Here is an 18,797-nt window from a genome sequence, read left to right on the forward strand (position 1 = left end):
TAAAAAAAAACTGACTGCAAAAAAAGTAATTTTTGAGGACTGCAACATTTCCCGCTATTTTTACTCCTTGGTCCATATAAATTCATCCGTATTTGCATCTGTATTGCATCCGTTTCCATAAAATTTCAATAGTACTAGTTTGCCTATATATGATCCGTGTTTTTCACGGATGTCACGGATGTGACATCCGTGATGTCCATGAGAAATACGGATCCCATAGACTACTATTGGTAATCCGTACCGCAGTGACAATCCGCACTAGAGCATGTCCTTTTTTTATTTTCAGATTTAGAATTAAAACGGATTGTGTGAATAGCCCAATAGAAATCAATGTGTTCTAACATGAACCGTGAACAGATCTGCAATTTCGAACAACTTTGCTGAGCATGTGAATAAGGCCTTAGGCATAAATTGTGCAATAAATTGTGCAAGATGTATCAATGCACGATGCACAATGAAGTGATAACATAATGACCTGGAGCAATGAAATCTGGCCTAGGCTATTTTACACCCCTGTTTTAGAATATATCCCCTGTGGTATACTGTAGCCTGGGCCAGAAGTGAGAAAACCAGTGATATGATAACTTGGAGGGATATAGTCTGGCCTAGACTGTTTTACACCCCCAAATATAGAGTTTATCCCTGCCTGGTTCGACATTAAATGGATATTCTGGCCTGGATGGGTATACTCTAGGCTATGTTACACCCCGGGGTATAGTTTGGCCTAGGCTGTTTTATACCCCTTGGTATACTCTGGCCTAGGCCAGAGTATTTGGCTATATACTGTGACTGTGCTATTAAAACTATCATCTTGGTACTACTGATTTGTCATATACAATGACAGTTAAGGGTGGTTGCTGTTTAATTTCCCCCTTGCCTATGCTATCTGTGGTTGTCATGGGCAACGTGATTTAAAGGGGTGCATGATAAAGTTTCTTTTGCTTAATTTTTGGCTTGCTGTTCACGCCAATGTAGAGGAAAGAAGTATTTTTCCCATTATACATAGAGGTTAAATTGTGTTTGGAGTGTAGACAGGCTCTGATAGTGGCGTAATACTGCGACTTGGGTGTGTCAGATGTACCCAGGCATGCTTCCCCTGCTGTCATTGTGGACTTGGTGACCTTCAAGTGGTCGACTAATGATTTCCAAGTCCCGAGTATTTTTCTCCCATAGACTATAATGAGATCCGATATTAAATCGAATCTTACTCTTTCAGTAAAGTAATATTTTCTCCTGTTGCTTCCGATTTTTTCCCTAACTAACCTCAGATTGCGCCCCCCTGTTCTTGTGTTCAGTTTTTTTTTTTAAATAAAAACTAGGGATGGTCCGAAACTGCCGAGGTTTGGGTTCGTAGGAACCCGAAGGCTCTGCAGCAGATTCCCGCTGTCTGCCCGCTCCGTGGAGCGGGCAGATACAGCGGGTGGAACGCCTGGAAAACTGGGATACAGCCTATGGCTATGGCTGTATCCCAGTTTTCCAGGCGGTCCTCCCGCTGGATCCGCCCGCTCCACGGAGCGGGCAGACAGTGGGAATCATTACCGAGGGTTCGCGTTCGGACCATCCCTGTTAAAAACACTTCTCTTGTAAACCTTATTTGACTCTTCAATAGAAATGAGCAAGTAGTACTCGATCGAGTAGCTATTGTATTGAATATTACACTATTCGATGTATTCATTTTCAATTGAGTATCCGAGCAAAAAGACAGTAAAAATTTGTTTCTCCTCCCACAAAGGTTGGTGCTTTTTCCTAGCCAATAACTATACAGGGAGGCCTGTGATAGGCCCTAGGAGCATGCAGGCAACGTCTACATTGATTATATGGCTTATTCATGTGACCTCCAACAAGAAGTCAGCTCCCGCTGTTCGTTATCAGGTGCCATCTTGAACCTAGTGAGGGAGAGATCTTGAAGTAGGGACAGTTAAGATTTAAGTGATTTTAAACAGGCAAGACCCCAAAAGCCCTTCTTAGGGCTAATACTATACATAGCACAGCATAGAGCATCGGATATATAGTGAATAGACCGACTACCAGCCAATCAACTGCTTATTTTCACAGCTCCTCATTGTGAAGAATAGGCTTCACTGGATCTATTTGCTCCTACATTCTAATTGTTGCAGGACAAGTTGAGGGAGAGATCTTGGAGTAGGGACAGTTGTAAGCAGACCCACACCCCTTTATGTGTAGGACGTGTCTTACCACATCACACAAACACATTAAAGAATAGGCACCCATTAAATCGTTCTGCAATTTCTTCTGAGTACAGCATTACCCCATATGTAGCTATAATCAACTGGGCTCGGAAAGAGAGTAACACCATTTTGCATTTTAAAGAGGTAGTTAACAAAAAAAAAATCTTTCAAATCAACTGGTGCCAGAAAGTGCCAGAGATTTCTAATTTACTTCTATTAAAAAATCTGAAGTCTTCCAGTACTTATCAGCTGCTGTATATTCTGCAGGAAGTGGTGTATTCTTTCCAGTCTGACAAAATGCTCTCTGCCGCCACCTCTGTCCATGTCAGGAACTGTCCAGAGCAGTAGCAAATCCCCATAAAAAAACCCCTCCTGCTCGCCATGTATGGCATCCCCACCTAACCCCTTGATGTCAGACTGAACACTCTAGCATAGCATCCCCACTTAACAGTATGGCACCCAGGGGGTTAAGCAGGGATTCTATGCATCTCCACTTAACCCCCTGGGGGCCAGACTGATCTTGTACTGCACCCGTGCCAGCAAGGAAGGGGGTTAAGTGACCCCCTTCCTTGCTGGAGCAGGTACAGTGGGGGGGAGGTCATATTCACCATCCAATGTTTTCTTTCTCTCTTTCTCCCCCAGACCTGGCACACTGAGCCAATTGGCAGCATACTGCATTGTCAGCAGTGTCTTGCAGGAACATATTCATTCTAATTTCATTTACACATCCCTTCGAGGGATGAAACATACAAACCTTAGAAACAAAAAAATGCAATACCTAACTGCAAGACACATTAGAACTCCGGTGGTATCCCATCAATTTTCATAATACCGCTGGAGTTCCAATGTTCTATTTCCTTCCCTACAAATAGACCATCCAAAGCCAGCAGTCAAATCCTTGTCTCTGTTTATCCAGGGGTACCTACATGAAATAGAAGAAGGCATCCAAGAAGCAGCACCCTTTACCTCATGCTGCCAGTGCCTCAACCACAAGGGTCACTTTTCATCTGTGGGAATAATTTTGTTGTTATTTAGGCCATGTTCACCCATGGTAAGACAGTGTCCATACTGTGACAGTCATAGCAGATAATGTAAAGTATGGCTGGAGCCGTACTTTACATCGTCTGCACAATCTATTTCGTGCATGCGCTATTTAATGAAAAGCAGCCGCACAAAATAGACATGACAGTTTTCTGTGCGGCCGCATGGAATTCAATACTAGTTAATGCGATCAGCCTCATTAACCTGCAACAACAGCCATTGTTTAATCAAAAAATACATAGTTTGAACGAGGCCTTAAACAGTTCCAGCATCATAATGAATGATGGTGCTGGGAGCTCTGAAACTGAAGATTTGCACTACTATACTGATGTTTTAGACAAAGAAACAAGCCTTTACGAATACTATTCTAGGATGTTCCATGTTCCAGAAAAAAGAAGTAGCTGACAAGCTTTAGCATTACAGAAGTTGTAAATTCTGTCATGTATCAGGTTAGGTCTTTAAATGATATACTGTATTTATGACAGGAAAACTGAGATACATAGCTAATGCTAACTTATCTTTAACATATAGATAATGTTTTAATTAAATGTTTTCTCTCTATATAAGATACAGTATGTAAAAAGGATAACACACAAATATATATATATATATATATATATACTGTATATATATATATATATATATATATATATATATAGAGAGAGAGAGAGAGAGAGAGAGAGAGAGACTATATATATATATATATATATATATATATATATATATATATATATACACATGTGCAGGTTCTCACCAAATCTTTCTTTCACTCAAGAGGTGCATATTCCAGTTTAAACTGTAAATTCAATCTGATTGTTGAAATAAATTTAGTTTGGCAAACGGTTCTGCCTTGAAAAGTCTTCTTAAAAATGTGGAAGGAAGGCGAGGCAGTACAGCTACAATATTCAATTAGAAACATCTGTTTTATTTATACAATTGTTCAAATAGTTTAAAGGATAAAATCCTAAAAATAATACATAAACATTATAGCAAAAAATATACATATAATAAATTGGTTTTCTTTGCTTATATAAATGATGAATAATTTTGTATTTATATTTATATATATCATATTTATATTAGTCACTTGCGTCCTTGTTTGAACGTTTCAGCATGTAATAATTTTACAAGTTCCATGTCGAAACACTTGAGTCCTTCACTTGCTGAGAGTTTTAAATGAAACCATCAGCGTTAAAAAGTTCTTGATGAAAGATGTGTGTCACCGCTGAGGACAGAGTGCTGGCTTGATGCATCTTCCTCTGTGAAGTACTAAATTAGCTGGGCAGTGACAACCAGCCACACACGGTCTTGTACACGGACCAATTTCATTCCAGTTTTCACATGTCTTCAAGCACCCTGGACCACAAGTGTCATATACTGCTCCATGTTTACACTGGGTTGCTGGAAGAAAGCAAAAAGACTACAATTAATAGACATATAAAGAACTAATATGTTACAGATTGTCAGTACTTAAAATAGTAGGCTAGGCATACTTAAAGGGGTTATCCAGGATTAGAACAGCACCACCCTGGTCATGTGTGGTATTACAATTTAGCTCTGTTCACATTAAGACTATGTTCACACACTGTAATACATTTTACAGTCGCATTTTTACATCCTCCTGTGGCCGATGCTGCCATATCGGCCACAGGAGCATTATTGAGTGGTTATTTGAATTGTCTTATTATTGTTTACCACTTATCATCGTTGTCACATTGCCATCTCTGACCTCAATTAAGGTTGCCTGTCTATCATCATGGGATATATATATATATATATATATATATATATATATATATATATATACACTACTGTTTAAAAGCTTGTGGTCATATTGAAATGTCCTTATTTTTGAAGGAAAAGCACTGTACTTTTCAATGAAGATAACTTTAAACTAGTCCTAACTTTAAACAAATACACTCTATACATTGCTAATGTGGTAAATGACTATTCTAGCTGCAAATGTCTACATACCGTACCCTCAGCTTTTGTACTTTCAGATTCTTTAGAAGCCATCAAGCCACTTCTGTACTTCACAAGTAAGGACAAAGCGTCAACCACAAATAACACAATTGATTTATTAAATAAATGATTGTAATTGAATGCAGACTGTTCTGTGAATCACAATCTTAAAGAAACTCGACAGTCTATTCTTGTTCTTAGAAATGGAAGCTATTCCATGCGAGAAATTGCTGAGAAATTGAAGATTTCCTAAAACGGTGTGTACTACTCCCTTCAGAGGGCAGCACAAACAGGCTCTAACCAGAGTAGAAAAAGAAGTGGGAGGCCGCGTTGCACAACTAAGCAAGAAGATAAGCACATTAAAGTCTCTAGTTTGAGAAACAGACGCCTCACAGGTCCCCAACTGGCCTCTTCATTAAATAGTACCCGCAAAACACCAGTGTCAAGATCTACAGTGAAGAGGCGGCTGCGGGATTTTGGGCTTCGGGGCAGAGTGGCAAAGAAAAAGCCATATCTGAGACTGTCAAATAAAAGAAAAAGATTAAGATGGGCAAAAGAACACAGACATTGGACAGAGGAAGACTGGAATAAAGATGAATCCAGATGACGCCATCTGTTAAGCATGGTGGAGGTAATGTGATGGTCTGGGGTTGCTTTGGTGCTGGTAAGGTGGGAGATTTGTACAGGGTAAAAGGGATTCTGAATTAGAAAGGCTATCACTCAATTTTGCAACGCCATGCCATACCCAGTGGACAGCGCTTGATTGGAGCCAATTTCATCCTACAACAGGACAATGACCCTAAACACACCTCCAAATTGTGCAAGAACTATTTACAGCAGAAGCAGGCAGTCGGTATTCTATCGGTAATGGAGTGGCCAGCGCAGTCACCAGATCTGAACCCCATTGATTTTTTTTTTTTTTTTTTTACAGCTAGATTAAAACTCTTAAATAGTCAAAGGCTAGATGTTAATGCAGTCATCATGTAGCCCTGGAGTTCTATAGCACCCCCTCTGTGGTCTTAGGTGAATACTTTCTGAAATGCCACACTAACATAGAAATGATGAGGACCCTTAGAGCAGAACATACCTTTCCAGAAAGGAAATTTACATCTGGTATACACATACCAGATGAAACATGAAATTAAAAACATCCATAAATGCTTCTCATTGTTTAGAAATGATATTCAGTACCATAAAAGATTACAAACATGCATGAAATTGGAATTTTTCTGATGGGTTCTTCCATCCAGAACATTGAATTTCATCAATGGCTCCAAGCACAGTTAGGATAACAACAATTCAAATTTTATAACTACTCAACTGCTCCGACTGGCAGATGGAACCTGGCACTAGTTACTTTTTATATCCAGAGACCAGTGGTACAATACAAGAAAATAAAGCAGAAAAAAATGTGACTTGAATATATCTGGTATATATCCTATATCTTAAAAAACTGATTAACACCATAATCAAGTAGAGAAACAATTCATCTTTATTGCACAAATGTAATAAAATTATTTATATAAAATCACATACCTCACTAGTTACTATACAGACAAACAACAACCAAGGAATTTCACAGGGTACTAAAAAAGCCAGTATGTGGTGTGATAATATAGTACATAGTACTCTGGCTCCATCTGCTGGCTAAACACAATAATGCATATGGAGTAATTAAGGTGATTCATGCAAATCTGTGACTACCTATAACCTTTACACCAACATCACAGAAAGGAGAAAAAAGCAAAAGAAGCATTAAAAAGGCCAGGAAAAAAAAACAAAAGGTAAAGAGAACAGAGTACTATGTAATCTAATACTCTTCTATATTATCACACCACATACTGACTTTTTTTTTACCAGTACCCTGGTTGTCTGTGTAATAACCAGTGATGTATGTGATTTCATTACATTTGTGCAATAAAGATGAATTGTTTCTCTACTTGATTGTGGTGTTGATCAATTTGTAATATATATATATATATATATATATATATATAGAGAGAGAGAGAGAGAGAGAGAGAGAGAGAGAGAGAGAGAGAAGGGCGGGGGGGAGGGGGGGGGAGGGAGAGAGAGAGATTTATCTGACAGATTTTTTAAGTCAAAGCCCGGAACAGGTCATAAAGGAAAGACTTAGGGGGAGATTTATCAAACATGGTGTAAAGTGAAACTGGCTCAGTTGCCCCTAGCAACCAATCAGATTCCAGCTTTCATTTTTCAAAGCGTCTGTGAGTAATGAAAAGTAGAATCTGATTGGTTGCTAGGGGCAACGGAGCCGGTTTCACTTTACACCATGTTTGCTAAATCTCCCCCTAAGATTTCTTCTCTTTTCAAATCCATTCCTGGCTTTGGCTTCAAAAATGTTAAGGCACCCTGTGTTAAGGCACCCTAAGTCTTATCACTGGAGCCCAACCAATGGAAAGCACCTGCATTGCTCATGCTGTAGAACAGGTAAAGGTGCATATTTACTAGCATCACCAGCACATCTACTTCCTACATATCAATGTAGACCTGTGCTCTTGCACCTACCTAGGAATAACATTATCACTAAAGCCGGAAAGAGAATTTTTTTGCCATTTAGTAACCAACATGTGGTTAAAAAGAGTATATCCCCGGAAAAAAATTAGGGTGATATGAAAATAAAAAAGAAAGCATACACACCTGCCCCCACCCTGTCACCACTGTACTCACTACTCCTGGTTTTGCATTGCTCAATGCTGTTTTTGTTATCTGTCATGCAAATTCCCTGCAGGAACTACCAGATCAGCCAATTACTGATCAGAGCCAGTGACTGGCTGAGCTGGCAGATCCTGCAGAGAAACTGCATGGCAGATAACAAGAAACAGAGGTGTGTATGGGATGAAGCAATAGGAATGCCACTGGTAGGGGCGGGGCCAGGTAAATATAATTTAGTTTTTATTTTCATAGCACCCTGACTTTTTCTTTGGTTGGACTACCACTTAAATCATTTGTGCACTACCTGTCAACCTGTCATTTAAAAATATCTTTTTATAAACCTGCCTGGTTTTGTTAGATGCACCCTAAAGAGTTGTAACAATGGGATTTTAGTGTATTGTGTACAGTGATTAAGCCCATGGGAGCCCCATTCATGATGCACAAGTATTTCTCATTCTTTCCTTCCCCCCCTCTCCCCCCCCCCCCCCCCCCAGAGCTGAGCTGAACAGTTACTCTATTACTCAATCACAGCACATACTCCTGTCTGCCCTACCATGACACAGTGATGGTGAAAGTGTACTGGACTAACTACAATGACACTATGCTGGGTTGATGATTTACAGTACAACACTATAGAGGGTATTTAGAGAGAGAAGGTGTTTCTGATGCACTGGGTTAGAAAGATGCTATGTTAGCAAAAAGAGAAAAAACAGCAGCAGCATAGAAAGGGAAGTGTTATTGAAGTGAATGTGGTCATAGATGGGCTGAGACTGGGAAATGTAGTCTGACAGCAGTGCATGGAAAGAGGAACAGGAATAGAGACAGAGCAAGCAGAAAACTGCCTCAGAGGAGCAGGACTACTGTAAAACCACAAGAACAGTGTCAGGGGGCACATAGAGAAAACCCTTCATTGTTTGGAAGTTGTTTTTTTTTTAACAAGTCTGTCCGGAGTTCCCCTTAAAATCTTTAGGCTGTGCCTGATGTAAAATAAATCCACATATCATGAAAAGCAATATCCATTTTTGAGTTGATGATATATGCTTTGTCTGACCAAATGTTTCTGTGTCAACATGTTCTGAATATTCTTCTTTCTAGAATTTAAGAGCCACTGGGGCATAGTAAAGAATAAATTGTTACTCAGGCACCCTGCCAAAGAGCACAGGGGGATCCACAGGGGAGCACAGAACAGTTGCAGGAGCTACAAGAGGTTAACACAGAAAATGGCCAAAGCAAATGAAACATTTGAAAGTGTAATTTACACAGGGCAGAGGCGGCACTGATGTAAATACAATTCTGTGTATATTACCCTTACAATGTCAACAATTTATGTTTTGAGGAGGAAGAAACCCAATGAATTTGCCATGCGAGAATGCTTTCTGTCACAGTCACGTAATTGACTGAGCTCTCTTGAGTCACAGTGACACCATTTCTTCTATCAGCACATACTTATTATAAAAGTGATTAAGTATCCTTGACATCATTCTTTATGCATGCAGAATCATTTGTTCAAACCATTTTCTGTGTTTCAGTTTAACCCAATAAATGGTCATCATGGTTACAGGTGATAGAGGAGAGATCACAGATAGCTGTATACATTATTTGCACATCAAGTACAAACAACTTTTGAAAATGTTGGCCCTTCTAAGGCTTCTATGTATGCATTTGTGTTAAAAAAAAAAAAATATATATATATATAATTTTGTTGTTTGTTTGTTTAATTTATTATTTTTTTTGTTTTCTTTTTTTACAGGCAGCTTTTTAGGTGATTTTAAGTTATACTAAAATGCATACACAATTTACCTGAAAAATGCTGTGTTTTGATAAAAAAAAAATCACTGATCCCAAAATCACCACTAGAACACCAAATAGCATAATAATGTGTATGTAAACCTTTTCAACTCTTGCTATAAACTCTCTTCTGCAAAGTGTCCCCTGTTTACCCATATACAGTAATAATGCCACCTGTACCTCATGGCCAAACAGAAAAAAAAAATACTCACCTAGTCCCACTTTGTTTAGTGCACCTACTATTCCAGTCTTCATGCCTGCCCACTAGGAGCCTCATGGATGGATCCCTGAGCAGGAGCGATTATTTCATATTTGGGCTGGAGAGGACTGTGTCTTGACATCTCACATGCTGCTTTTTTTTAATGAAAAATAATTCCCTCTTAAATGTGATTTATACCTTTAACATATTTAAAGGTTTCAATCATGTCTCCCCTTTCTCTACTATCCTGCAGACTATACAAATTTAAAACCTTAAAGGGGTACTCTCAGCCAGAGGACTTTTTTTTACTAGTCTGGGGAGGGGGTGGATGAAGGCAACAACGTCCATCCCTGGTTCCAGCGTTGGGTCCCATATTTCGCTGGTCTGGTGCCCAACCACTTCCTGGACTGTGACGCAGCTCAAGATGTGACATCTCCAGCCTGCTCAGCCATTTAACGGTGTTGACATTGTATGCCACTTAAAGGGTTCTAGGACATTGTGCTATTGTTGCCTATATTGTAAACAATAATTTAGGCAGGCGGGGAGGCCTTTAGAAAGGTTCCAAAGGCCATCCTTCTTAGGACGATAACTCTGTCTAGGTCTATGGTTTAGATATCAGGTGCAATAAAGTAAGTAATAGGTCCCTGTCAGGAACGCCAGTAGCAACAGGTGGAATAGACAGTGACATGGACAGTGAGCCCTGCGCTTTTCTAAACCCACTGTTCCTACCTACTTGCCACACACAGCCCTAGGCAGCCGGGGACAATCACGAAGGAGGTCCCTGCTCTGGTATAGGTGGTACACGAAACACGGACAGACAAACAAACACAATAAGAATAGTCAGCAATCCAGGTCACAACGGTCGGGCAGCAAAAGTACAAAAACAGGATCCAATAGGCGTAGTCAAAACACAGGCAATATGGTCAGGGGCAGGTGGCAAGCAAGGTGGAACAAAAGATGCAAAGCAGAAATCAGGAGAAGCAAAGAAAAAGTACCACAAGCAGGCAGAGACTAATGGTGATTTTGCACGGAACGATTATCGTTTGAATTTGCACGATAACAATCGCATTTGAGTGATAATCGCTCCATGTAAACACAGCAAACTTCAAGCGACAAGCGAGAAATCGTTCATTTTGATCTTTCAATAAGTTCTCAAATTGTCGTTGGTCGTTCGCAAAAAATTCGCAGATCGTTCCATGTAAACAGTCTTTCACCGATTTAACCTATGTGTGAGATAGGCCTAAACGATCGCAAAAAGATTTTTCCGTATGATATATTGTTCCGTCTAAACACTGATTGTTATGAAAAAAAAAACATTGAAATCGTTAATCGTGCGATCAGGCGAATTATCGCTCCATGTAAAAGTACCATTAGTCAATAACCAACAATGAGCACACAGACTGGGGTTAGTAAAATAGGAGGCCAGGGTTATGGTCCAGAAGGTGATTGGAGGGACCCGACCACACAGGTGGGGCAGGGAAAACTACTACCCGACCAGGAGGAATAAGTCAAAGTTCAGACAGAACACAGAATAAATGGAAGATTATGGACAAAAGCGCAGTCTCGGTCATACCTTACGCCCCGAGGACTGCGCCAAAGTTGCATTCATAACAGTCCCCATTTGATACATTGCTTCCTGTTCTATACCCTTTCAGTCCCTATTTGACAAACTGACTGACATGTCTCTCCTGAGTAATGGTGCATTTACACAGAGAGATTTATCTGACAGATTTTTTAAGCCAAAGCCAGGAATGGATTTGAAAAGAGGCTAGATCCCTGTCTTTCCTTTATGACCTGTTCTCTGTTTACAGTCCATTTCTGGCTTTGGCTTCAAAGATCTGTCAGATAAATCTTTCGGTGTAAACGCAGCATAAGAATCTTCATCCCTCCTGTTGGTGATAAACTTTTCAAACTTCAATGTCTTGCCTTGGAAGCACTAAAGAGAGCTAAAAGGTGGAGGCACTAAGTGGTGGAGGTCCTTTAGCTTTCTGCCTTTCCCATAATCCATCCCTAGATTTCTTGCATCTATTTATTTTTATGGTTTTGTATATGTAAATATTAGAAGTTTTAGATTTCTCTCCAATGGATGCCATGCTAACTAATGTGCTATACACCAACTATCCTGTGGAAAGGCAATGATCTATTTTCATACGAATACCCCTTTAAGTTCATTGATTCTTTAAATGTAAAAGATGAAGATATTATGGTCATCATCCTATTTACAATATAATGACTGTACATGCATAATACATTTGATTATGCATGTACTGTAAGGGCACATGGAAGCTTGAATATAGCCGGACATAATAAGTAGCTGGCATCATGTAGAGCTGTATGAACAAGACAAGATTCTGCTTCAGATAAATGATCAAACTACAGAATAATTACTAAGGAGCTAGAAATGATCAAACTACGTAGTAATTATTGAGGAGCTAGAAGGATTTGTAGCCTGAAGTACAGGAAACAAGCTTATTTGTCTTTCCTTAAATTGGTACCAGGTCTTAGCTATTCATGGGTTGTGTTGTGCCAATAGACTAGCATGTGTTGAAACTGTTTTCAAACTTGAATGAAAAAAAAAGAAAAGAAAATCTTGAATTCATCATGGCTATGCCTCGCCCAATTCTGACTTCTTTTTTTTCACAGTAATGAGAATCCTTCAAGCTGCTGTGTTTCAGCTGTCAGAATAAAGTCGGATGTGGTGAAAAGGAAATAAAGGCTTCAAGAAGACAGATGTTCGTGGCCGTGCATTTGCGATCAGGCAGATGTGAAAAAAAAAGTTTTTAGTCCTGTTAAAATGGAGACGAAAGGGACCACTGGCACACTTAAGCACGAGCTGTTATTCAATTCCACTAAAATTAACACCTTCCAGCAATGAAAAATGCCATTGCATAGCCAAATAAAACAAACCATAAAAATTGTTGAAAAGGCGCTATATAGCTCTCAAGTGGCCTGGCCAGTCTGCACGAGTCTTTCTATAAGTCACCAGATCTACAGATGTAGCTATTACCCCATTTATGTTCCATTATATTCTCCTTAGCTGACCTAAATCTTCTAATCTCCAGTGTATCTGTTTTTGGTTTCTCATTACAGGGAAAGCTGTCAAGAAAAACTGAAACCAATTATGGGAGAACATGCAGGGCAAATATATGTATAATGTGATGTAGCTTAAAAAAAAAAAAAAAAAAAACTCGATCCAAGGCAAGTCAGATTTGTATAGGTGTCCAAGTGTTTCTTATTTGTGAATGTCAATGATGGTGAAGTGTAGTAGAAATAAGCCGAAAGGAAGACTATGCATTATCGTTCAACAGTGATTTTACTAGAACATCTATAGTACAAGGGGTAAAAGTCTTTTTTTTTCTGGAGTACCTTAAAAATGTCCGACAGACAAGAGATGGGTCAATAAGCACAGATTTCTCTGTCAAATACCAGATATTGGGGAATATTAAAAAAAAAAAATACAATTCGAAGGTGCAAAGGGCCACATAGCCCACTGAACCCAGATTTCCTGTGTAACTATAAAGTATAATTTTTAATGTTTCAAAGTAAAAGGTGTGTAGAGAAACGTGAATATTAAGACCATTCTCACTCCTCCAGCTGCTAATTGTATTACTGTATTTATTAGTGTCCACTAGCCAGTGAACCCATGAAGTCAGACTAGAGCAGACTACCTAGATGATCATTATAGATAAAAGTGTTAACCTTTTAACCTCATATACCCTTCAGCTGCAATATGATCATTCCCAAATAAAGAGCAATAGGCATAAATATAAATATAACTATAAAAAGAAAGATAAGTTATAAAGTGGAAGGGTCTTCTGCACCTCCAACCCCCCCTCCTCAAAACCCTAAACTAAATTCATCTGTGAGTAGGATAAAGGATGCAGATTCCAAATCTGTAATTTGTAGTCTCCTACTCCTCTGTATTTCCCCCACTTTAAGCCTACAAACTGACCATGTGGATGCATAGAGGGGACTACTTTGCTCAAGAATATAATGGAAAGGACTACTTAAGACTCCTTCATTTGTGGCTTATAGCAAAAGAATGCAAGAACATAGAAAGATAAAAATTGCAGATTGTTTTGAAGGTGACCGTGTCCCTTTAAAGTCACTGATAAGTCAGCAAGCTGACAGTCTCCAGCCCCCTCCACGACATTGTCAGACTCAAAGACTCGCTAATCAGAGCTGAGCAAGCTGTCAGCCATCTGACAGTCTTCAGCCTCCGAGCCCAGAAGAAAAGAAAACGCCGACTGGGGCTTTGGGGGTCCGATATGGGTGGGAAATTCAAATGAAGATGCACTTAGGAGGAATGGTAAGTATAAACATTATGTTAATGTTTTCCCCTAACCCCTTAAAGACGGAGCCTAAAATGACCTTAAGGACCGGGCCAATTGTCACTTTTGCATTTTCGTTTTTTCCTCCTCGCTTTCTAAGACTCTTCTAGCTTTTCTTTTTCACCTACATGGCCATGTGAGGTCTTGTTTTTTTCAGGGGCAGGTGTACTTTGTAATGGCATCTTTCAATCTGCCATAAAATGAATGACGGAACCCCCAAAATATCTTTATGGGGTGAATTTGGGTCAAAAAATGTGATTCTGCTAATTTTGGAGGGTTCCATGTTTACATAATGCACTTAATGTTAAAACTGGCATTTTTTCTTTATTCTATAGGTCAGTCTGAACACAGCAATATGCATGTTTACTGGGTTTTCTAATGTTTTACTATTTTTATTAGCAGTAAAACTATTTTTTTTTGCAAATAGGTATATTTAAAATGGGCCTATTGTGACTCTTATAGTGCTTTTATTTTTTCCCCGTTGACCTATGGGGTCATATGGGGCATCAGTTTTTCTAGATCAGATGTATTGATCGCTTTTTATTGATTTTTTTTATACATAAAATGTAATTTTAAAAAAGCAAGCTGTTTTTTACCGCTTTTTGTTAACTCTGTTGACCATGCGGGAACAATATTGTTTTATTTTAATAGATCAGAAGATTACGCACTGTACGGTATATTATATGTTAATTAGCTTTATTATTTTTATGTGTTTTATGTATAAAATGGGAAGGGGCTTTGCGACATATTTTAAAACTTTTATTGTGTTTTTTTTTAACACTTTTATAGTCCCCTTAGGGGACTTTTACATATGTATATTAGATCAGTAACATTGATCAGGGATCAGTGATCTTCTGATAGAGCCTGCCTTCACAGAAGAGTGAAGATCTGACTGCACGGAGGAAGGTAAGGGACATCCGGCAGTCAGGCCATGCGATCGGGACCCCCACAGACACAGGCTGCAGGGGTGTAAATGTATGCCCATTGTCATTAAGGTGTTAAACTCCACAGCAAATCTTTTAAAATTTTGGTTTGCGTTGTTTGCGAATTTTGATCGCTAAATTTGCAAAGTTCGTGAACTGAACCTTAACAAATTTATACCAGTCTACGCTCCCCTGGTGTTCTCTTCTGTATCTTCAGGTACCTACAGCCCGCTCAGCCAATTACTGACTAAGGGACAGCGTTACGGCCAGTGATTGGCTGAGTGGGCTGTCATCCTCGAGACACGAGTGTAAATCAGCTCAGCTAATCAATGGCCGCAGTTAACAAAGCAAATTTTGCTGACTTGGCTGTGCTCATCTCTAATTTAAAAAATGAACACGAGAACAAGAGGACACAATTTAAGGTTAGTTGGGGAAAAGATCAGAAACAACATGAGAAAATATTATTGTACTGAAAGAGCAGTAGATACATGGAATTAAGTTCCAGCAGATGTGGTTGAACAGCTACCTCGATAAAAAGGTTAGAACACCTGGAACACATAGGGAGAAAAAAGAAATTCTGGACCTCAAGGCTGAGTTCATACTAACCTAATACTGATGTATCTTTACATTCATATAATAATCACGGTTCTGAACTTAACGTTGGGTGCGATGTCCCAAACTAACAGCAGGCCCAGGGTTCGTGGCCATAATAACTAGGTAAAAATTCATTCGTATTAGTCTAGTGTGAGCCAAGCCTTAAAGTGACACTGTCACCCCCTATTTGCATTTTGACTGCTCTCCACAGGTGTAAAGGGTAAATGCTACAGCTTTCATTACTTATTTTATATTATACCTCATGGTGCTTGTTCTGGTAAATAGTCGTTTTTATCACCTGTGGATTGTTATATGTGGATGGGGCCTCGTGCCCTATGTGCCACATCGCTGCGCCCCTAGCGCCACTTAGCCCTACCCCCATCCGTGATCGCCGCTAATTGGCTAATTGGCGCTAGGGGCGGAGCGATGTGGCACATAGGGCGTGAGGCCCCGCCCACATATACCAATCCACAGGTGATAAAAACGACTTTTTACCAGAACAAGCACCATGAGGTGTGATATAAAATAAGTAATGAAAGCTGTAACATTTACCCTTTACACCTGTGGAGAGCAGTCAAAATGCAAATAGGGGGTGACAGTGTCACTTTAAATCTCTAGGGATGACAGCTGATGTCTGAAAATTGTATCAGCCAGAGATGTAACTGGTCTCTTGCATAGAGAGGGGGGTTGGGATTAAAGTGGGTTATCTGGTATTAAAGTGACTCTATACACACAATCTGAGCCCCCAAACCGCTTGTACCTTCGAATAGCTGCTTTTAAACCAAGATCTGTCCTGGGGTCCGTTCGGCAGGTGATGCAGTTATTGTCCTAAAAAACAACTGAACATGAGCTGGATCGTTAAGGCACCTGTGCAATGTTCAGACAGGAGAAAATGTTCCAGTGGCATTCCTAATGATGAAGAGGGTGGGGAGGAGGGACAGAGGGATGGTGCAAAGATGGTGCACAAATACTCTAAGCCCCAGCTGTTGGGCACGGGGCTGCAAGTTTAAAAGTTGTCTTTTAGGACAATAACTGCATCACCTGCCGAACGGACCCCAGGACAGATCTTGGATTAAAAGCAGCTATCCAAAGGTACAAGTGGTTTGGGGGTGGTGGTCAGATTGTGGGTACAGAGTTGCTTTTAATTGTATTTCAATAATACCCCCATAAATAACCCCAAGATGTTTAACTTTCTAATATTTTGTTATCACCAAGGCAGAGTAGGCAGGGGTAGGCAATGGCCTAGGGCGCAAAATGACAGGGGGAGCAGTCTGGATGGGTAAGTAATTAATTTACTTACCCATCCATCCTGCCCCCTGCTCACCCGGACTTTTACAAACCTATTCTTCTCACTAAGCTGCAGTCTGGGTTCCTGCTTGGAGATGAGCAAACCTCAAGCATGCTCAAGTCGATCCGAACTTTCGGCATTTGATTAACGGTGGCTGCTGAACTTGGATAAAGCCCTAAGGCTATGTGGAAATCATGGATATAGTCATTGGCTGTATCCACGTTTTCCAGACAACCTTAGAGCTTTATCCAAGTTCAGCAGCCCCAGCTAATCAAATACCGAAAGTTCGGGTTCGGATCGACTCGAACCCGAACCCGGTTTGCTCATCTCTAGTCCTGCTCTTTCCCCTGTGCTGTCTGGAGGTCTCACCGCTCTCCCCTCACCTTATGGCTTTCTGTCTCCTGTCCGTACAGAGGAGAGGGAGGGGCAGGAGCATGGTGTCGGTGAGAAGGAGGAGCACAGAGGAGATGCAGGTGCTGGGAAGATGTAAGGAGATCCCTCATGAAATATAAGTGTCTGCTTGGGAGAGTGTGTGTGAGAGTGAATGAATGTGTGTGTGTGTGTGTGTGTGTGTGTGTATGTTTGTTTGAGAGTGGATGAATGTGTGTATGTATGTATGTATGTATGTATGCATGTATGTATGTGTGAGAGTGAATAATTGTGTGTATGTGTGTATGTATGTATGTATGTATGTATGTATGTATGTATGTGTGAGAGTGAATGAATGTGTGTGTTTGTATGTATGTATGTATGTATGTATGTTTGAGAGTGGATGAATGTGTGTATGTATGTATGTATGCATGTATGTATGTATGTGTGAGAGTGAATGAATGTGTGTATGTATGTATGTATGTATGTATGTGTATCCCAGTACATGCTGGGAGTTACGTTAGCTGTCAGCCTATGACAACACTACAAATACAGGTTGTCAGCACATGCTGGGAGTTGTAGTGTTGTCACAGGCTGTCAGTGCATGCTGGGAGTTGTAGTGTTGTCACAGGTTGTCAGTACATGCTGGGAGTTGTAGTGTTGTCATAGGCTGTCAGTGCATGCTGGGAGTTGTGTTGTTGCAGGCTAGCTGTCAGCCCGTGTCAACACTACAACTTCCAGCATGTACTGACAGCTAACCTGCGACAACACTACAACTCCCAGCATGTACTGACACAACACTAATCTATACCTGAACTACTACACCCTTCATCCACTATACCTCCACTACTACACCCCTTATCCACTATACCTCACTACTACACCCCTTACCCACTATACCTCCACTACTACACCCCTCATCCACTATACCTCCACTACTACACCCTACCTAGATGGAGGTACAAAGAAGATCTCCTATACTATATGGGGGCACATATTTGGCAAACCTATTTATAACCTATTTATGGGGTGCTTTGGGGGCTTGTCTACTACTTGAGGGCACACAGGGGGCTTGTCTACTACATGGGGGCACAGAGAGGGCTTGTCTACTACATGGGGGCACAGAGAGGGCTTGTCTACTACATGGGGGCACAGGGGGAGCACTGCTGTCTCAAACCTTCCCCACTGCTGTGTGATCCTGTGTCTTGCTATAAACATTTTTATCCCAGGGAGGTGGGTCTGTGACAATGTCTGTGCACGCCCTGCTCTATTCTGATTCTGTCGATTCTCTATTCTGCTGATTCTGATAAAGTTGGGTTGGGGGGGGGGGGCAATTTGCCCTCTCTGCCTAGGACACCAAAACTCCTTGTCCCGGCCCTGGTTATCACTAATAGTACTGGCTTCAGAGCAGCTTCACGTGATTCACCCCTGGCAGGAAAT

The 18,797-nt window shown here is 40.4% G+C and overlaps 1 protein-coding gene across 1 annotated transcript in view; it reads right to left on the reverse strand.

Annotated features, from left to right (window-relative positions):
* Positions 1-4,134: 4,134 nt before the first annotated feature.
* The window catches only part of BMPER (BMP binding endothelial regulator), a 206,300-nt gene continuing 191,637 nt past the window's right edge, over positions 4,135-18,797 (reverse strand). The window contains exon 15 of the mRNA XM_069958442.1: positions 4,135-4,631. Coding sequence (XP_069814543.1) covers positions 4,450-4,631 — 182 coding nt within the window. The 3' untranslated portion in view covers positions 4,135-4,449. The remainder of the gene's footprint in view (positions 4,632-18,797) is intronic.

The sequence above is a fragment of the Dendropsophus ebraccatus genome, chromosome 2, assembly GCF_027789765.1.
Source record: "Dendropsophus ebraccatus isolate aDenEbr1 chromosome 2, aDenEbr1.pat, whole genome shotgun sequence".
Classification (NCBI taxonomy): Eukaryota; Metazoa; Chordata; class Amphibia; order Anura; family Hylidae; genus Dendropsophus; species Dendropsophus ebraccatus.